The 17,164-nt window shown below is 52.2% G+C and overlaps 1 protein-coding gene across 1 annotated transcript; it reads right to left on the bottom strand.

The window, feature by feature from the left end:
• Nucleotides 1–1,359: 1,359 nt before the first annotated feature.
• On the bottom strand, nucleotides 1,360–17,141 carry MDH2 (malate dehydrogenase 2). Its single transcript, XM_027612632.2, has 9 exons — nucleotides 16,962–17,141; nucleotides 11,436–11,604; nucleotides 9,899–9,982; nucleotides 9,323–9,432; nucleotides 7,940–8,065; nucleotides 4,994–5,071; nucleotides 3,626–3,725; nucleotides 3,165–3,316; nucleotides 1,360–1,674 (listed from the first exon to the last, which is right to left on the bottom strand). Exons 1-9 carry the CDS (start codon nucleotides 17,025–17,027, stop codon nucleotides 1,543–1,545), a joined length of 1,017 nt encoding a protein of 338 aa, XP_027468433.1. The 5' UTR covers nucleotides 17,028–17,141; the 3' UTR covers nucleotides 1,360–1,542.
• Between the last annotated feature and the right edge of the window lie 23 nt (nucleotides 17,142–17,164).

The raw sequence follows: 17,164 nt of genomic DNA, 5'->3' as shown, positions 1-17,164 counted from the left end.
TCTGCCCGCTCTGCAGCAGGGGCCCCGTGAAGAGTGACAAGCCCTGCGGCCTCCCTGGCAGCTCCTACACACCAGCCACACACGAGCTACCGTCTTGGATGTGCCAGGCCGACTGGGCCCTGCAGCTGGGGCAGAAGCAGCTGGCAGAGCCTTGTCAGCCTGCAGAAAGGCTGCGGGGGGAAAGACGACAGATGACACAGAAAATGGCTTTAAAGCAACTAGACCCAGGGGGCGGGGTGGTGTTTCACCAGAAGAGCAGGCTACAAAATGGCACATGAGGCCCTATCTCAACTTTCAAAATAAACGAAAGAGGACAGATACCATCACCCATGATTATTTTCCTTTTTTTGGCTACATTTTAGGTTATTTTTAATTATTATTTTTTAAGATTTTATTTATTTATAGACAGAACAAGCAGGGGGGGCAGCAGAGGGAGAGGAAGAAGCAGACTCCCCACTGAGCAAGGAGCCTGATGTGGGGCTTGATCCCAGGACTCTTGAGATCATGACCTGAGCCGAAGGCAGACGCTTTAACAGACTGAGCCACCCAGGCGCCCCACATTTTAGGTTTTAAACCGTGGATGCCTATTACTCTTATAAGAAAACAATGATGTCATAATGATAACACCCATTTTAGTTTTAAGGAAAAGCTGCTATAGATTGAGGAGTGTCCTGCCCAGGGCAGAGTTCTGCCCCCACCTGCCCTTTCACCTGGTCACTGGAAGGTCATCACCTGCGGCCACCAACTTCCTTCTCAGGCACAGGGCTCTGTTTCCCTTTCCAAGGAATGGAACATGCCAGACACTAACGGGAACAGGTCCTGCTCTAATTCCCCACATTTCCCCCAAGCCCAGAGGATATAGCCAAGTTCCTGTTTAGGTCCTGCTGGAGACACGAAGCCAGCCCTCCTGCGTCCCCCATGCTGCCCAGCAGCTGGCGCTGCATTTCAGCCCCTGCTCCAGCCTTCACAGCTCTGGCCTAGGGTGGCCCCCGTCCAGGAGATTTGGAGCGGGACAGAGGTCGGCCGAGGCAGCTCCGATGTAGGAGACGGAGCTGTCAGCTGAGCCAGAAACCACCATATGGGAGGAGCCAGGGACCGAAAACGGCGACTGGGCATGTGCCACCAACTGTCACTCCGGGACACTGGGGAATCGGGCCGGAGCCGAGGGACGAATGGTGTGGAGCAGGGTTGGGAGGAACAGCTACTGATAAATTTTTCAGACTTTGTCGAAGCTACTGATGAAACCATCATGCGTCAGCCTGATATTTAAATAACATCTTGTTCTGATTCATGATGGAGACGCCAGACAGGCCCTCTGAAGCCAGCTCGAACGGGGAACAAAGCACGTTTGCCGAGACCTTGAAAAAGAAAATCAAAGCCTGCTTTTACTGATGCGCCCACAGACAGACCGCTGATTTGGAAGGGATGGCGACGCTAACACACTTGTGGTTAACGCAACTCAAAACACAGGGGGAAGGAGACGCCTTTACAGGGACGTGACGCCTTCGTAAGCTGGGGAAGCGGACTCGCTGGCTGCCCCTCTCATTTCATGTTCTTCACAAACTCCTCTCCCTTCTTGATGGAGGCCTTCAGCTCGGGGATGGCTTCCGCGATCATCTTCTCTTCGAAAGAGGAGATCTTGCCGATGCCTAGATTCTTCTCAATGCCCTTTTTCTGGAGACAGAAGGCGGTAAAATTGGACAATTTTAAGAAGGATCACTGAAAATACTGTAAGTTTTACAACAGGTTTCCAAGAACGAGGCTGTTAAGGAAAACCTGACGTGTAACTTCATGACCCTGCCCGGCCCACCTGCCCGGGGCAGCTTGCCGAGGGAGCCCGGCCCCCTGGGACGGCGTGAGCTGTGCCCGGAGCCTGGGCTTCAGGTAGACTGCCCCCCGGCTGGGATCCAGACCCTGACACTCCCTCCATGTGCACCTCGGCCAAGGCGGTTTCTTTATCTAGAAACCGGGCGGGCGTACTATCCACCCCAAAGGAGGCCATGAGAACACCTGTGGGCGGCTTGGCACACGGAGCACTCAATCCTTAGCAGCACTGAATGTCATTCTCCTCGACACGGAGCATACTTTTGGGTTCTCGTCTTTTGCTAAGTTGGTTAATATCCACCCAAGTCCAATGTAATCAAGTAGTGAGACGGAAGACATCAGGAAAACAGCAGGTGTCTGTCAGCCTGTGTGTCTGCAGCTGCATACACGGCTTCTGGGCCGCCTCCCCGGAGAGCCCTCCCTGATCTCAGGGCCTGCAGGCCAACCGCACACACCCGCGCCGCACCGGTCCCAGAACGGGTCTGCTTAGTGCCTGTCTCTCCACCACACGGGGTCCCCGAGGCCCGGGGCCATGTCTCAGGGATCTTTGGACACCAGGCGTCTGTGGGAAGGGCCTCTGGGTGGCCCGGCACATCGCCAAACTGTTTCATTCGGGGCAGGAGATGAAGGCAGCCACCCCTCTGTCTGATGTCAGCCACCCCTCTGTCTGATGTCAGCAGCTGCCGGCACATTGGAAATGGAAAGCTGGCTGGACGGTGTGTGAGTGAGACCTAGCGGTGTCTACTCCCCGAACACTCAGGAAGAGTCACCAGACTGGACAGCTGCCTCCAAAAGAGCCTGGCCGAAGCCAAGCCATGTGACCAGATGGCCTCCGTCCTAGACGCCACCACTTCAAGTGGACAACCTACAGCACGCTCCAGGAAGAAAACCAGGAGCATCTCACAGCTCAGCAACCTCTCTCTGGACCTCCCTGGAAGAGAAATCTGGCTCGGTGGGCCTGAGGTCGGGACAAGAAGGAACAAGTACGAGCCAAAGGGTACAGCATGCAGGCTGGTGGAGGGAGGCCTCTCCTTCAGAACTGTCCACGGCTGCCTTGAGGTGGAGCAAGCGTTTCATCAAGAAACACACCACGTCAGCTGCTGACCAGCTGGCTGATCCACGGGGAAGGAGGGTTCCCACCCCATTTGAAGTTTCTTCCTGCTCTTACTTCTGGGACTTGGGCCCACCCTCAAAACCCCCAGCACAGCCCAGGCACTGGGACGCAGTCACTGCACAGGGGAAAACTGAATTATGGAGCAAATACACCAGGGCTCCCCATCTTAAGTACAGAGAACGCACCTGCTTCCACCGTCACAAGACCCAACCTCTGGGATACATACCCCCAGCATTAACGGGGTGGAGAAATAGGCACACTCTGCTTCTTGGGACTTAACGAAGGAACACTCCACAACTCCTTCCTTTCCGTTCATCGCATCCACAAGGGAGAAGACAAACCGGGCTCCGGCGTACGCCATGGACAGGGTGGCCGAGCCTGGGAGGACACAGGCGGGTTAGCCGAGCTGGTACCACGACTGGAAGATCCGGGCAAGCCTGCCCTCCCAGCTAAATAAAGCAGCTGCAAAACCTTCAGCTTCAGCTGTGAAGAATTTAGGTCGTCATCTCTTCATTTCACAAACTCATGAATGGCACGGACGTCTACCGCCACTCAGCTCCACAAAGCCGGGCTGCCCCCTGCCACCAGGCTGGCTTAGCCAGTGAACGTACAGGAAGCCGAGAAGAGCATTCGTTGCCTGCCCAGGCCCTTCCGGTCTTCAACTGGGGACTGCCCCCAAGAACCCACCTGCTCCAGCTTTGGCCTTCACCACCTCTGTGCCGGCCTCCTGGATCCGCCCAGTGATGGCTGTTAGCTGGTCCTGGGGAAGGTCCACCTTGGGAGTGCACTGCGGGCCAAAGCCACAGGGACCACGTGAGCAGGTGCTGCCACCACTCCCAGACTCCACAGCCCTCCCCCGCTCGTGGCAGACCCCTCCCCCACCACACTGCCACGACAGGGGAAACCGAGACCAATTCTTCTTTAAAGAAAAAGTCAACTTTGTTGGGAGGTGTACTGTGGCCCCTACCAGCCCCCTCCCCGGCCTTTTTTAAAAGTGAGCTCCACATCCAATGTGGGGCTTGAACTCACAACCCTAAAACTGAGTCGAGTGCCCACTGACAAAGCCAGCCGGGCACCAACCTACCCCCCCTACCCCTACTCATTTTTAAAGAACTTTTAATATTTTGGACTAATTTTAGACTTAGAGAAAAGTTGTAAAAATAGCACAAAGATTTCCCTCACCCGGCTTACCCCAATGTTAGCATTTACATAGCCACAGTGCAATTAGGAAGATCTAGGAAATTATCATCGATACATGAACTACAGACCTTACTCAAATGTCACCCATTTCAACACCACCGTCCCTTTCCTGTCGCAGTTCTCACCCAGGACCCCACCTCAGTCCGTTTCCTAGCAGTCCTGTCTTCCCGGACACTTGTCAAGAGGACTGACCGCTCGTTTTGTAGAATGTCCATCATTTTAGATTTATAGTAGGTTTCCTCATACCTTTCTCATAGGGTTATGCATTTTTGGCAAGAACAGCACAAATATTTTGTGTCCTCAGTGCATTATACTCAGGGGTTAGGACACTGACTTAATATATCTTATTCTCAGTGGTGTTCACCTTGTCTCTACTCATTTTTTTTTAATTTATTTTTTTAAACATTTTATTTTTAAGTAATCTCTACACCCAGCATGGGGCTCAAACTCGGAGCTGAGATGAAGAGTCGTAAGCTCTAGCGACGGAGCCAGCCGGGCGCCCCTCTACTCATTTTTACACAAAGCAGCTTTACCTGCTCTGACCCAACCAGGAATTCAGTGGTTTCCTGCAGCAGTTTTCGTTGTGTGCTGGGAGCTGGCCACTGTGAGCATCTTCTGACCACACTCACTCCCACAGGTGTGGACCCCCGAAGTGCTGGAGCCTGACCACAGCCCTGCAGGCCACTCAAGAACCGCCCCCACCCCCGATAATGGCTGGGGCTATACCCACAGCAGGAATTCTCTCAAAATACGACAGATGCTTCGTTCTTTTTCAGTCTGTCTTCAGGACCTCGAGGTGGAACCTCTTAAAGGTGCTCCCAGTCTCACGGCTTCCTGGCAAGGTGACACACTTACCTGGGAGATCAGGGGGATGATGGTCTTCCCAGCATGGCCACCAATGACAGGAACATTGACTCGAGCAGGATCCAAACCCTGGCCACCAAAGTATGAAGCTTTGTTAATTTTTAAAGCTTTTTAAGTATAAACTATGTCATATCCACGCAAAGCACCAATACTGGAAAAAATCCACAGAAGTCAGAACAAAGAAACCACAGAAGCCTGAGTCCAGCTGTGTTCAGATCTCCTGCCATGGCCCCACCACCCGCATGGAACATCAGTTGGAGCGGCGCAGCAAGGAGTACGTGTCACTTGGTGAGGTCACTTTGAGGGTCTTCCTTTACAGGGAGCAGAAAACTGCCTCCTTGTAGGATCCCCCCATTGGTCCCTATCAGTCTGGTTATCTTCTGAGAATCAGAGAAGAGTCCTCTTCCCTAGAGCTAAGGTCATTCCCCATGCACCAGCCCAGATTCACGTCCCCATACTTGGTCACAGAGAATGAGTCCAATTCACTCCCCCTCATTGTAGAGCAAAATTCAAAACAATTCCAGAAAACCAGGGGGTGAGAAGTCTGTCAACTCACAGTGATCAGGACAGAATAAAACTGAGCTGTAAGGGGTCAAAACACCATGGTTCTTTGTCAGGGCTTAATAGGAGAGGCTGATTCATTTGTTAAACTGGAGGCACAATACCAATCTGCGGACCAGGTGTTTTTCTGTTTTTAAGATTTTTTTAATTTATTCATTTGACACAGAGAGACAGAGACCACAGCAGGGGGCAGGCAGACAGAGGGAGAGGGAGAGGGAGAGGGAGAAGCAGGCTCCCTGAGGAGCAAGGAGCCCGACTTGGGGCTCGATCCCAGGACCCTGAGATCATGACTTGAGCCGAAGGCAGACGCTTAACCAACTGAGCCACCCAGGCGCCCCGGACCAGGTATTTCTTAAGACGGTCCAAAAAAAAAAAAAAAAAGAATCTGGTGGGAGTTAAGGGAGGGATGTGAGCAGTCCCCCAACGATGCCACCTTCCCTAAATGCCGCAGCTGCTAAAGACAGCAGCCCTAAGTTAGGAATCCGCCTTGCCCGGGAAGGGAGACCCAGCGTTGAGGGGGGCAGACCCCGCAGGACCAAGTTTGCGGAGCAGGAAGCTCACACAGTGGCGCCTACGTGCCGAGGCAGTGTACCAGTCACCAGGGACACAGGCAGGAGGCCCTGCTTTTGAGACCCTCACTGTCGATTACGAGACAGAGACTAGTGACGTCCCCATGTGCTGGGCTGAGATGGCCACACAGGGCGGCTCTGGAAGCAAGGGGAGCACTTCATCAGCCCGGGAGAGGCTTTCTGGGACAGATTTAACTTCATCCGGGAAACAGCAGCATGACTTTGCCAAAGGAAGTGTATTCTAGGCAAAAGGAGCAGGAAGACCAAAGGCCTGGGGCCATAAAGAACATGTATCACATTAGCAGAAAAGCCAAGAGAAGGTGGCAAAGTGGCGGAAGATGGCTGAGAGGCTGAGGGAGGCTCCAGACACTGGAGCTTTAAGGGCCAACTTTCATTCCTGATACAAATCAGGATTTTTCCAGAATGCCAGAGAGCCTGAGGGAGAGGACAATTCACTTAACTGAAGCTTGACAAGCACTAGGTTCTCTGCCAGGGGCCAAGATCCCCCTTCCTCCACCTCAAACAGTAGAACTTCCCAGGCTATGACAGCACCATCCTGTAGAACTTTCTGCGAGAACACAGGAGCCACATGTGGCTACCGAGCATCTGAAATGTGGCCAGTACAATGGAGGACACGAATTTCTAATTTTCTGTAATTCTAAGTAATTTACATAGCCACGGGCAGCTACATGTAGCTAGTGTGTTGCAGCAGGACCAGGGACCCGGGGGAGATGGCGTGCTTTGGCCCCCAAGAGCTGGGAACACCCCAAAAGCCCAAAGAGAATGAGCACTGTGGCTCCCAGGAAGCTGGGCTGTGAGCCTCAAGAGGCCCGAACCCCACCCTCCCGGGCTGTCCTTGGTCAGACTCAGCGGGAATGCAAGCTCCTCCGGAAAGCCTGTCCCGACTCAGACAGCCACCCTCCACGTCCGCGCCCAAATGGTTTTTACATTCCACTGGCTCTTGAATCCCAAGGCCTGGCCCTGTCTTCTGGATCTCTGGGACCCCCGCCCCTAGGGCAGGGGCTGAGGATGTGCCACAGCATGAACGAAAGCAGGGCACCACACTCCAGAAGCAGACCTGTCTGGCACATGGGGCATATGATCAAGGTCAACAGTCTCATGTGTGCAGGACAACTGTTCCTACTTTAGAGAGGCCCCCTCATCTGCAAAGCCAGCAAAAACTGGCCTGAAGTTACATCTATCCCAGAAAGCCTCTCATGGGCTGATGAAGTGCTCCCCTTGCTTCCCCTCAAGACACTTCCACAGGCCGGAGGAAGTGGTTCTGCTGAGGATGCCAGCACTGGCGCTGGTGCCCCCCGCCCCCCCCCCCCCGCCCCAGGACAGGCCCAGTGGCCAGGTCAGCAGCCCAGCAAGCTGCAGGTGACTGCAGTCAGAACTACATGCCAGGATCGATGATCCTGACATCTCAGGACTTCAGGAATGTTCCCAATTCTTCATGTTTGCCGATTTTATTCATTTAATGACAGATACCATTAGCAGGTAAATCCTGTTAGTTCTAGTTTTTAGAGGCAAGGAACTTAGCACAGCCCAGCTGAGGCAGTGAGAAGTCCGGGGAAAAGCCTGGTCCCTCACACCAGAGAGGACAGAGAGGGAGCAGAGTCAAGACTCCAACTGGCTGCGGTTTAAACCTGCAGGGGTCTGTATGGATCCCCCAAGGAAACCTGAGAGCTCCTCTGCCCCACCAGGGCTGGCCCCAAGAGCACTGGAGATCCCCTGGTCTCCTATGCTCATCGATCAGCCAAGGACGGCCGGAAGGGAGCCTGAAGAACACCGATGCGTCCCTTACCTTCAGTTCCGCAATGAAAGTGTTGGCTCTGACAATGTCCAGGGTCGTCACCCCGAAGATTTTATTGGGGTTGTAGACTCCGTGTTTCTTGAAAACTTCCGTTGCGATTGGGATGGTGGAGTTCACCTGGCAAATGCAAGAGAGAGGCATAACTTGCCCTCACCCTGAGAGATGAGACATGCCACAGACGGAAACATCTCTTCCCCAGACCACTAACAAGTCCTAAGGGGCCAAACTGCCCCGGTAACTCTGTTTACAGGCAAGCTGCCCTCGTGGTGGAACAGGTCACGGTGGGCCAACTTTCTACTCCCCCCCATCCCCCACAAAGAACCCTTCATGGAGACAGGCGCTCCTCCCCGTAGGGGCCCCCAGGGTCCATGGCTTGGATGTGCACGCGACCTTCCAGCTGTCAACCTAACAGTGAGGCTGACTCCACAGGACACCTCCCGCTCCCACTGGGGCCGACACCTGAACAAAGCAGCGCACTGCGCAGGGCTAAAACCTCAGACGGCCTCGGGTCAAGTCCCACCTCGGCCACTCTGAGAGGTAAGCCTGGGCAACTGGTTTCCTCACGGCAGAGACGACCACCTCCCGAGGCCGTGAAGGTTACAGGACTTAAAGAGACAGCAAGCGCTGACACAGGGCCTGGTGCACAGAGAGAGCATGATAAAGATGCAACCCAACCGCAGGATTTACGTTAGGCGCTAGGTTAGCAAAAGCGGTGACTGCTCCCTACTGCAGACCGGTTGCCCTGAGAAGGGTGAGCTAGTTGGGGATCGGCTCCTCAGAGGCCCTGGGGACAAGCTCTGGGCGTGGATTGGCGGGCACAGCCCCCAGTCAACATCACTGTCACTGCATTTCCACCCAGGACCTGAGCCTCAGAGGCCGGCTTCACCTGGGAAGGAGGCACAGAGTGCGCTGCCGGCCGATGCAACCCAAGGGACTGCTGGGGAGGCGGGGGGGGGGGGGGGCGCATGTGTGGGTACTGCATGTGTGCTTTTGGGAATCAAAGGAGAAGCTCCTCACAAAAACCCACGAGCAGGGCCCGGGGTGGCTGAGCAAGCCTGATGGGGAACCAGGAATCGCAAACCCCGAGCAGAACAGGGTAAAAGCGGTTAATGGGCCACCACAATCAGGGCTGAACGGAGCCTCAAGAATGGACTTTGCAGGTGGAGAAACGGACACAGAGAGAAGTGACTTGAGTGATTTGCCCAAAGGCACATGAGTGGTGGGAAAACCAGGCTGGAATTCACACTTAGTTCATCCCACGTGCCTGCTGATGCCCCTTAATTGGATCTTGGGCCCTGTAAGCACCTCCACCTCCTTCTCCTCAATGTGGGCTCCTGGCATGGCATTAGCGGCCCACCGGCCAGCGGCACTCACCGGATTGGAAATGACGCAGATCATGGCCTCGGGGCAGTGCTGGGCGCAGGCAGCAGACAGGGTGGCCACAATGGAGGCATTGGTGTTGAACAGGTCATCCCGGGTCATGCCTGAGAAATTCAAGATGGTCACAAAGCACCAAATGAACCGCCCAGTGCTGTGTGTCAGTTGTTCCAGGGAAACCAAACATTAGAGACACAGGGTGCCTGTTCCAAGCCAACCTATCTTGTAGGAAAAACAACCTAGTGTGTCAAGTGGAGGGGGTGGAAGGCGGGGAGGGGCCTCAGGGAGGGAGGTATCTGAGGAGGATCCTCAGGGATCAGCAAGAGCTCCCGAGCAGAAGGTGGAGGAAAGACACTCCAGGCAGACAGCATGCACAGGAGCACAAGACCGGGCAGGGCACAGACATGGCAGACACGGGCTGGGCCAAGAAAGGGACGCCTCTCTATCCCAGAGGGACTGGGGAGCCTCTGGAATTCTTCTCTGCCACGGAGACACTGACTCGATCCACTGTAATGGAAAACCACATCCCCACCTCACTGCCAGGGATATGCGAGGCAAGGCTTCCAAACACACCTGGTTTTCTCGGGACTCCTGCTGGAATAACCACCACATCGCAGCCTTTCAGGCAATCCGGCAGCTGCTCAGGTCCGAGGTAGCCTAGACACCCCCGCCCCAGGAGAGAGCAAGTTCACCTTTTCTGATCTGGAGAGGCGAGCACAGTTGTGGGGACGGAGCCAGGGGAAGAGGGCCCCCGCTGGGTCCGACTGTTCCAGCCGCCTTTCACACCACTTTCCTCCAGCCTCCAACTGCCTAGGTCCCACCCCCCTGTGGAATGGATCAACTGTCTAGCCACCTCTCCCCCCGCCCCAAGTTCAGCCACTTGTCTTTATCGGACCCGCTAGCACCTGTAAGGCCTTCCTGGCTCCCAGTTCCAAGAGCTGCTTATTCCTGCCCCCCACCGCCCGGGCATCCTAACAAATGCTCCATCTCGGGGTCAGATCCGAAGACACACTGAAAGCCACGTGAGAAAATCATGGTGCTGATAAAGAAGGACTCTAAGTATTGGTATCTCTTGTTTATTCCTATCATCTGAGGAGAAAAAAAGGTCCATTTTCAAAGGCTGCAAGGGAAATTTGCTCCGACGACCAAAATCTGCTTTGATGTGGACTTTTCCCTTATTGCAGGAGCTTTCAGAAGCTCCAAAAGAAAATGAGCCAACAAATTCAGAGATTACGGAAAGCACAAAAACATCCGAGCTGACAGCTGACCTCCCAAGTTGTGCCCACCGGCTGAGGGCGCGTGTGAACACCATCACGCAGGGCATTCCCACGCATGGCCAGCAGAGACAGAAATGACTACCACCTTTCTGGACCGCAATTTGGGACTTTACAGTCATACCTACTGATTCGACTTCTGGCTTCTAAGAAACAAGATGTAAGGATGAAGATGTTCGTCACGGCTTACATATTTGAATTTAGAGTAGAGCAAAATAGGAAATTGCTCAGTGGCCAACAGTATAGGTAATACACTAAACAAATGGTAAATTATAGCGCCGCTTTAAAAATGACTTAACCAAGAATTTGGGGACGGGGGTAAATACTGCTATAAAGTAAAGGTAAAATAACCAGGATTTATGGTATGTATGATGACGAATTACTTCTTGGATGGCATACACCTGTTTGCCTGGCAGGAAGAGCACATCTCCCTAAGGAGGCTGTGCTTCTGGGAACCTGGCAGAGGAGCCTAGGGTGGCAGGAGGGCTGGCCCAGGGCACGGGAAGGCAACCTGCAGCCCCGGGGGGTACAGCATTCCTACTGCACCCCAATCTCCAGAAGTCCCCGAAAGTCCCCATCCTATTACTTTTCAAAATGAGAAAAAAATTAAAAATGGGAAGATTAGATCACCTTTGTTTTTCTGAAAGATGCTGCTATTTAAATTTTTTACAAGCTCAAGTCCAAAAAGATGTAGTCACTGTGAATTCAGTTCTACGATGCACGTGGAAACCCCGCGTTTCTGATCTACTTTCACTGAAGAACCGTGTTCTATCGCTTGGACCCTGCTCTACTGGGGAGAAGGGAAGCAAAGTCTCCAGGCTCAGCATGTCCAGTACCTTTCACGGTTGCTCTGGTCTCGATGTGGCTCAGATCGGCGGCCACTCCGGGCGTATGAGCAATATCGTAGAGGGTCAGGCGGCTCACCAAGGGACTGTTCTTGAGGAGAAGCGCAAGAGGCTGCCCGATTCCTCCGGAAGCCCCTAGCACGGCTACTTTCGCATTGTTCTAAAAGGCACAGAGAAAGGACTCTTAATACAGATCAGTATTAGAAGTAGGCACGTGATAGCCCATAAAATATCGTGCTGGGTCTCTTTTATTGCTGTGGTGCCAAATGAGACACCAGCGTCGAATTTCTACCAGTCCAAAGGTCCGGTTTTCTTCTGAAGCGTAGAGGCTTATCTCCGGGAAACAGGGAACCTATGTCCACAGCTGCTTTGACAGTCGGGGTCCTACTGCAAACACCCCCCGAACGATGAACAAGCTCTACTCGGGCACCTGCCACTCAACCTGCAGTTTTAACTATAAATCAACCTGCAGTTTTAACTATAAACACACACATACTGAGCACCTCCCAACAGGCCGTTCACTGTACGTGGAGAAGCAGAATGGGGAAGAGCTCTGCTGACTCTGGAGGGGACAAGGGAAAGGAGCTGATGGGGGAGGGGGGCACGCAGCATCAGGAGGGATGTGTGTTTCGAAAGGCTCCCTCCCTAGCAGTTAAGTTAGATCTGCAGCCTCAGGCACCTGTGCCCCACACTTCGGGGTCTATCAGGATTACCTGCCGGGCTAACAAAGCCCACAGAGGACCAGGCTCCTCAAAGTAGGACAGGGCTCAGGCCTCTGTATAGCCAACCATTTCCGGGTGACTCTGGCACTGGCCGAAGTCTGAGAATCACTACTGCACACCAAGCCAGGCAGAACGCGCAGCAGGTGGCTCTGGGCATGTCGGCCGCAGGGAAGAGTTAAAAAGTGATACAGTTGAGAGACTCGACTGCCTTGCTAACATCTAGAAGGCTGGAGCTAGAAGTCAAAAGACTTGACATTCGACAGCTACTTCAGAGCTGTCGAAATCTAGACCGCCATCACTTAATCCCCTTCTTTTTCTTATACCAAGGAGTGGGATTGAGGAGTCATGTGGCAACTCCACATTTAATCTTTGACAAAGTGCCCGACTGTCTTCCAAAGGGGCTGCTTATTCATCTTTAAGGCTCACCTCCAATTCAATAGGCATGGACTTCCTACCTGCCACACGCCAGGCTGACCTGCTAGCACCAATGACAAGACCTGCACACCAAAAGGCGTGCAAACCGAATAAACAGCATCTAGTGTGACAAGTGCCACGGAGGTAGACACTAGGAGAGAATTAAGCGTGAGGAGGTTTTGAAGGAGGAGCAGCAGTTTACCAGATGGACGCTAGGGGTTGGAGCTATGGAGTACGGCCTAGTGAAGGGAAGCAGTCCTCTACGGCTCGGGCATTGCTGGACGCATATGGAAGAAGGAAGTAGGTAAGGACAAAGCTGAGAGCCTAGCAGAGTCTATCTGGCCCTTCTGGGTAATGGGGAATCGGTGAAAGGTCTTAGAAGCTGGGGAAAACATGTCCAGAACTGTGTTTTTAAAAGATATGAGGCAGAATGGAAGACGGCCTGGAAATATCCAAGAATGGAGGCAGGAGACTACTGTAATAGTCCGAGCATGACTCAAGGGTGGGATCCAGGCAAGCAGGAAGGATGGGCGGGCTACAAGGGATTCAGTCACCTCTCCTCCCCTTCCATCTAGATGGTGAGTGGAGGGAGGAACCTGGGATGACAACACTGCCTTTAAGCAAGAGAGGGAACTCAGGAGCGGTAAGGGGTTTGGGACAAAGAATAATGAGTTCTGTTTTGCATGCTGAGTTTGAGCCCCTTGAAACATCCAGACACACACGTGCCCAGTAGGCTAAAGGCTTGGTCTGGAGGCCCTATGCATCTGCACTGAGATTAATGGTAGCCCCAGATGTGGACAAAATACAAAAGGGAACACAGTGACAGGAGCACTAGGGACAGAGCCCTGTGAACACCAGCATTTAAGGAGGAAGAGGAGTCTCTGAAGGATGACGACCAAATGGGACTTACAGCCACCCCCACCCCAGCCATTTCCAACAACTAAGCGAATGACTGCCTCTTGGTAACCTTTCCCATGAGGGGCAGAATTTATTATACAGAACTTCACCTGAAACTCCCGCGATCCAGCAACCTTATCTACTGGGAACGCCAGCAAGATGGTAGCCGCGGGCCATTCATCAGGTCTGCCCTGTGGCTGGTACTGAGCTACAGCTTTCCTTACCTGATTCTCAGACTCCATTAAGTCATATTAACGGACTCACTTCACAGATGAGGAACTAAGGCACAGAAGTTGTAATATACCCGGGCCCCAAAAGATAGCAAATGAAGAAGTAGGATACAAGCCAAACACAAGCAACTTGATTCTTCAATTTGGGCTTAAAAAAAAAAAAAAAAAAAAAAGGAAGAAACGCTTAGGAAAAAACATCTCTTCTAAGCCATGCCCTACAGCTCTCTCTCATTATACAAAAGGTACCCTTCCCCACTAGGGCTCCCTCAAGGCCTAAACGAAGCTCCTTGGTGAGCTTATTGCTACTCTAACCTTACAAATGAGAAGGGGAGCCTATTCTGGGCCAGCAGGGAGCTGCCAAGGAAGGAAACAAACTAATAGCAGGGACAAGAACCTGAAGCACCACATGTGGTCCTCTCGGGCAGATTCATCTGCTTTGGGTCCCTATACTCACTGCAGACCGCATTCTACGGCAAGGGCCACTAGGAATAATGGACTTTGGTTAGCAAACCCCGAAACCAAAGCCCAGACAGACAAAACCCACACTGTGTCATCTGCTTAAGAAAGGTAAACTCTAAAAGCACATACAACTTAAAAATCTTGACTTCAGTTGTGATTTTTTTTTTATTAAATTGGTGCTGTAAAGGGGGACCCTTGACTTCCCAGAAAATGTAACTAGCCAGATCAGCCCAGAATCGAGGGCTGGCAATCTCACCACTTCTCGATCTTCAGTCAATCACTCTCACATCTTGTCTCTACTCCTAGGGACCTCCAATTCCAACTCCCACATTCCCAGCTGTTAGGCATTCCAATGGTCCCATAAGCCCAACCGTCTAAATAAATGGATGCTTTCTACCTCTCCCACCCTGTTCCCAAATAGTACCTGTGTTCTCCCAAATTCAAACCCTTAGAACCACTTCCTGCCTCTTCCCTTATTAGAGACACCCAGTTAGAACTTGGAGGATTTGGCATCTCAAACATTTTCCCAACCTTCCCCCCACCTTCCTTCCCATTCTATTATCTACCCTAGGCCCTCAGCTCCACCTCAAAACCATCCTTCTGAAAATTAACTTTTGATCATTTCACTTCCTTACTCAAAAATCTCCTTGAAGTCCCTCATGCCCAGATTACTCAGACTGGCTTCCAAGGCTGACTAGTGCAGTGGTTCCACTGTAGAGCCCCACACTGGGTGTAGAATTACTTGAAAATGGGAAAGTAAAAAAGAAGGAAGGAAGGAAAAGGAAAGAAAGGAACTGACCTGATGCCCTCACTAGGGTCTGTAAGTGAATCAGTCCCTTATGACACATAAGATGACCTCCTCACTCATTCTGTTGCTTTCAGTGTTGAGGTGATGTCATTATTTGTATATTACAAAGTTTCATCAATTTAGTTAATATGTATAAAAATACAGTCCTTCAGTGGTGGAATCTTCACAATGTAGAAAGAATCTGTGGTATTGCAGAGATTAACTCATGATCTCTTTGCAGAAGACCAATTTCCAAACTTGCTCATCTTTTCTGCACTGAGTGGTTGTTAACAGCACACGCGCTCAGCAACTTTTGCAAATGGGTAACACTTCATTTATAAGTTTGCTTTAAAATATGTCTATTATGATTTGTTTTTAAAGTTCTATTTTTTGCGTTGTAACATATATATTAGTATATAACTGCAGAAATAAATATATTGAGTCTGTGCTCTTGATACATTTTTGCTGTTAAGGATCCAGGAGCACCTGGGTGGCTCAGTCAGTTAAGCCTCTTGATTTCCACTTGGGTGGTGATCTCAGGGTTGTGGGATTGAGCCCCAGGCTCAGCGATGGGAATGGGGTCTGCTTGAGATTCTCTCTCTCCCTTGCCCCCTCCCCCACACTCTTAAAAAAAAAAAAAGATACAGGATCCAAAGTCTCTAGACCAATGTACCTACTTCACTCAAGCTCATCATTCTCACTTACCCTAGTGCCTTCCAGTATCACCACTTGTATGTCCCATATGCATTTTAAATTCAACATCTCAAACTGAGCTCCTGATATCCTCCCCCTACCCAAATCCACTCTTCCAGCAGCCTTTCTCATCTCAGCAATTTCAAAGCCCGAAGTCTTTGTGTCCTTCATTCTGATACCCCTCACCCAACCGTCCCTTAGCAAATCTCACAGTCTTAACCGGAGTTCAGTTCCCTTCTCCCACGCCTCAGCATCAGTCTTCAGTACCTCCACCTGTCCTAAGTTTACTCATTTGGGGCCTATCTCAAGTACCACCCCTTGCTCATCTTGGTATCTCCTGCAGCACCCAGCACAGATGTTGGCGAGCACGGATACTCAATGCTCTTACTTGTGTACTTATTTTTCAAATGAACTGAATGCACAAGAAGCTGATCTGAAGGACAGAAGCTAAAGCAGAAATCTGGAATCTCCTTTACTCCTCAACTCCCTCTTGGGTGCAATAAAGAGGCAATGTGAGTATCTCCTGGGTTCTCAAACTATAGTTATATTAGAATCACCTGGGGCACCTGGTAAACATAGAAAAGGTGCAGGTCCTACCCTCCCTCAATGCACCCTGGCCTGTTCTTCATTAGCTTCCAGGTGATTCTAACACACACCGGAGTTAGAGAACCACCATCCTTGAAGAGGACTAAAAATAGCTTAGGCTTAAGCACTACCAAACCAAGCCCTGCACAGTCACCACACCTGGGGGGCAGGCCCAGTCAGCCCACAGCAAGCAGGAGCCTTCAAAAGGGTCCTGAAGAGGAGGCAGCGTCTTAGCGTTCTTAAGAGGGAAAGCCTGATGATCCAAAACCCACTCACAGCGGGCAGGAGAGCGGACTTTTAATTCTCTGGACGAATGACTGTAACCTTGGACCAGTTCTCTACCTCGGTATCTCAGTCCGCCTGCACTATGGAGTTAATACACGTTATTTGTACGGATGCTACAAGAACAAGGTTAGTCGCTTAAAGTACTACAGAAAGTTGCCTACAAGCGTAAGTTATTTTCGGCCCTACAGCCAAACCTTCTCAACCCTGAAGTTGTGCGGACCAAGTGGAGGCTCTCTGGTGGTCCGGGGGGAAGAGCCGGACCCGGCTTTCTTTCGGCACGTCCCTTCCAGTGTCCTGGCCGGCCCAGGGCGCCACAGGCGCGGGTCGGTACCGGACGACCCTGCGGTGTAGGCTAGCCCGGGGATCAGGGCTGCTCGCGAGCTCAGAACCCACGTGGCCCCGGCCGGGGGCCCTCCACCTGCAGGAAGCCCCTCATCGGGCCTACCTGGGCCGAGGTGCTGAAGCTGCGGCGGAGAACGGCGCCGGCAGGGCGGGCGAGGGCGGAGAACATAGTTGAAGCTGGCGGGGAGCGGAGCGGCAGGAGAAGGCGCAGACGGCTGGCAAGTGACACCAACGACCTCCACACCGTACGGGGCCTCCCAGCTCCGCTCTGCCCGGCCTCGCGAGAGTGGCCTGGCTTCCGGCCCC

This window comes from Zalophus californianus, chromosome 10, assembly GCF_009762305.2.
Source record: "Zalophus californianus isolate mZalCal1 chromosome 10, mZalCal1.pri.v2, whole genome shotgun sequence".
Taxonomy (NCBI): Eukaryota; Metazoa; Chordata; class Mammalia; order Carnivora; family Otariidae; genus Zalophus; species Zalophus californianus.
The sequence above is the reverse complement of the archived record's forward strand: the minus strand, read 5'-3'. Positions and strand labels throughout refer to the sequence as shown.

What these genes read in the sequence shown, in the direction of transcription:
- MDH2 (XM_027612632.2), bottom strand. Translation starts at nt 17,027, where the DNA reads ATGTTCTCCGCCCTCGCCCGCCCTGCCGGCGCCGTTCTCCGCCGCAGC. An exon ending in TCTGCGTCATTTCCAATCCG is followed by an intron (nt 8,066 to 9,322) that starts GTGAGTGCCGCT and finishes TGCATTTGCCAG; the next exon opens with GTGAACTCCACCATCCCAAT. An exon ending in TCATCCCCCTGATCTCCCAG is followed by an intron (nt 3,726 to 4,993) that starts GTAAGTGTGTCA and finishes TTTGGCCCGCAG; the next exon opens with TGCACTCCCAAGGTGGACCT.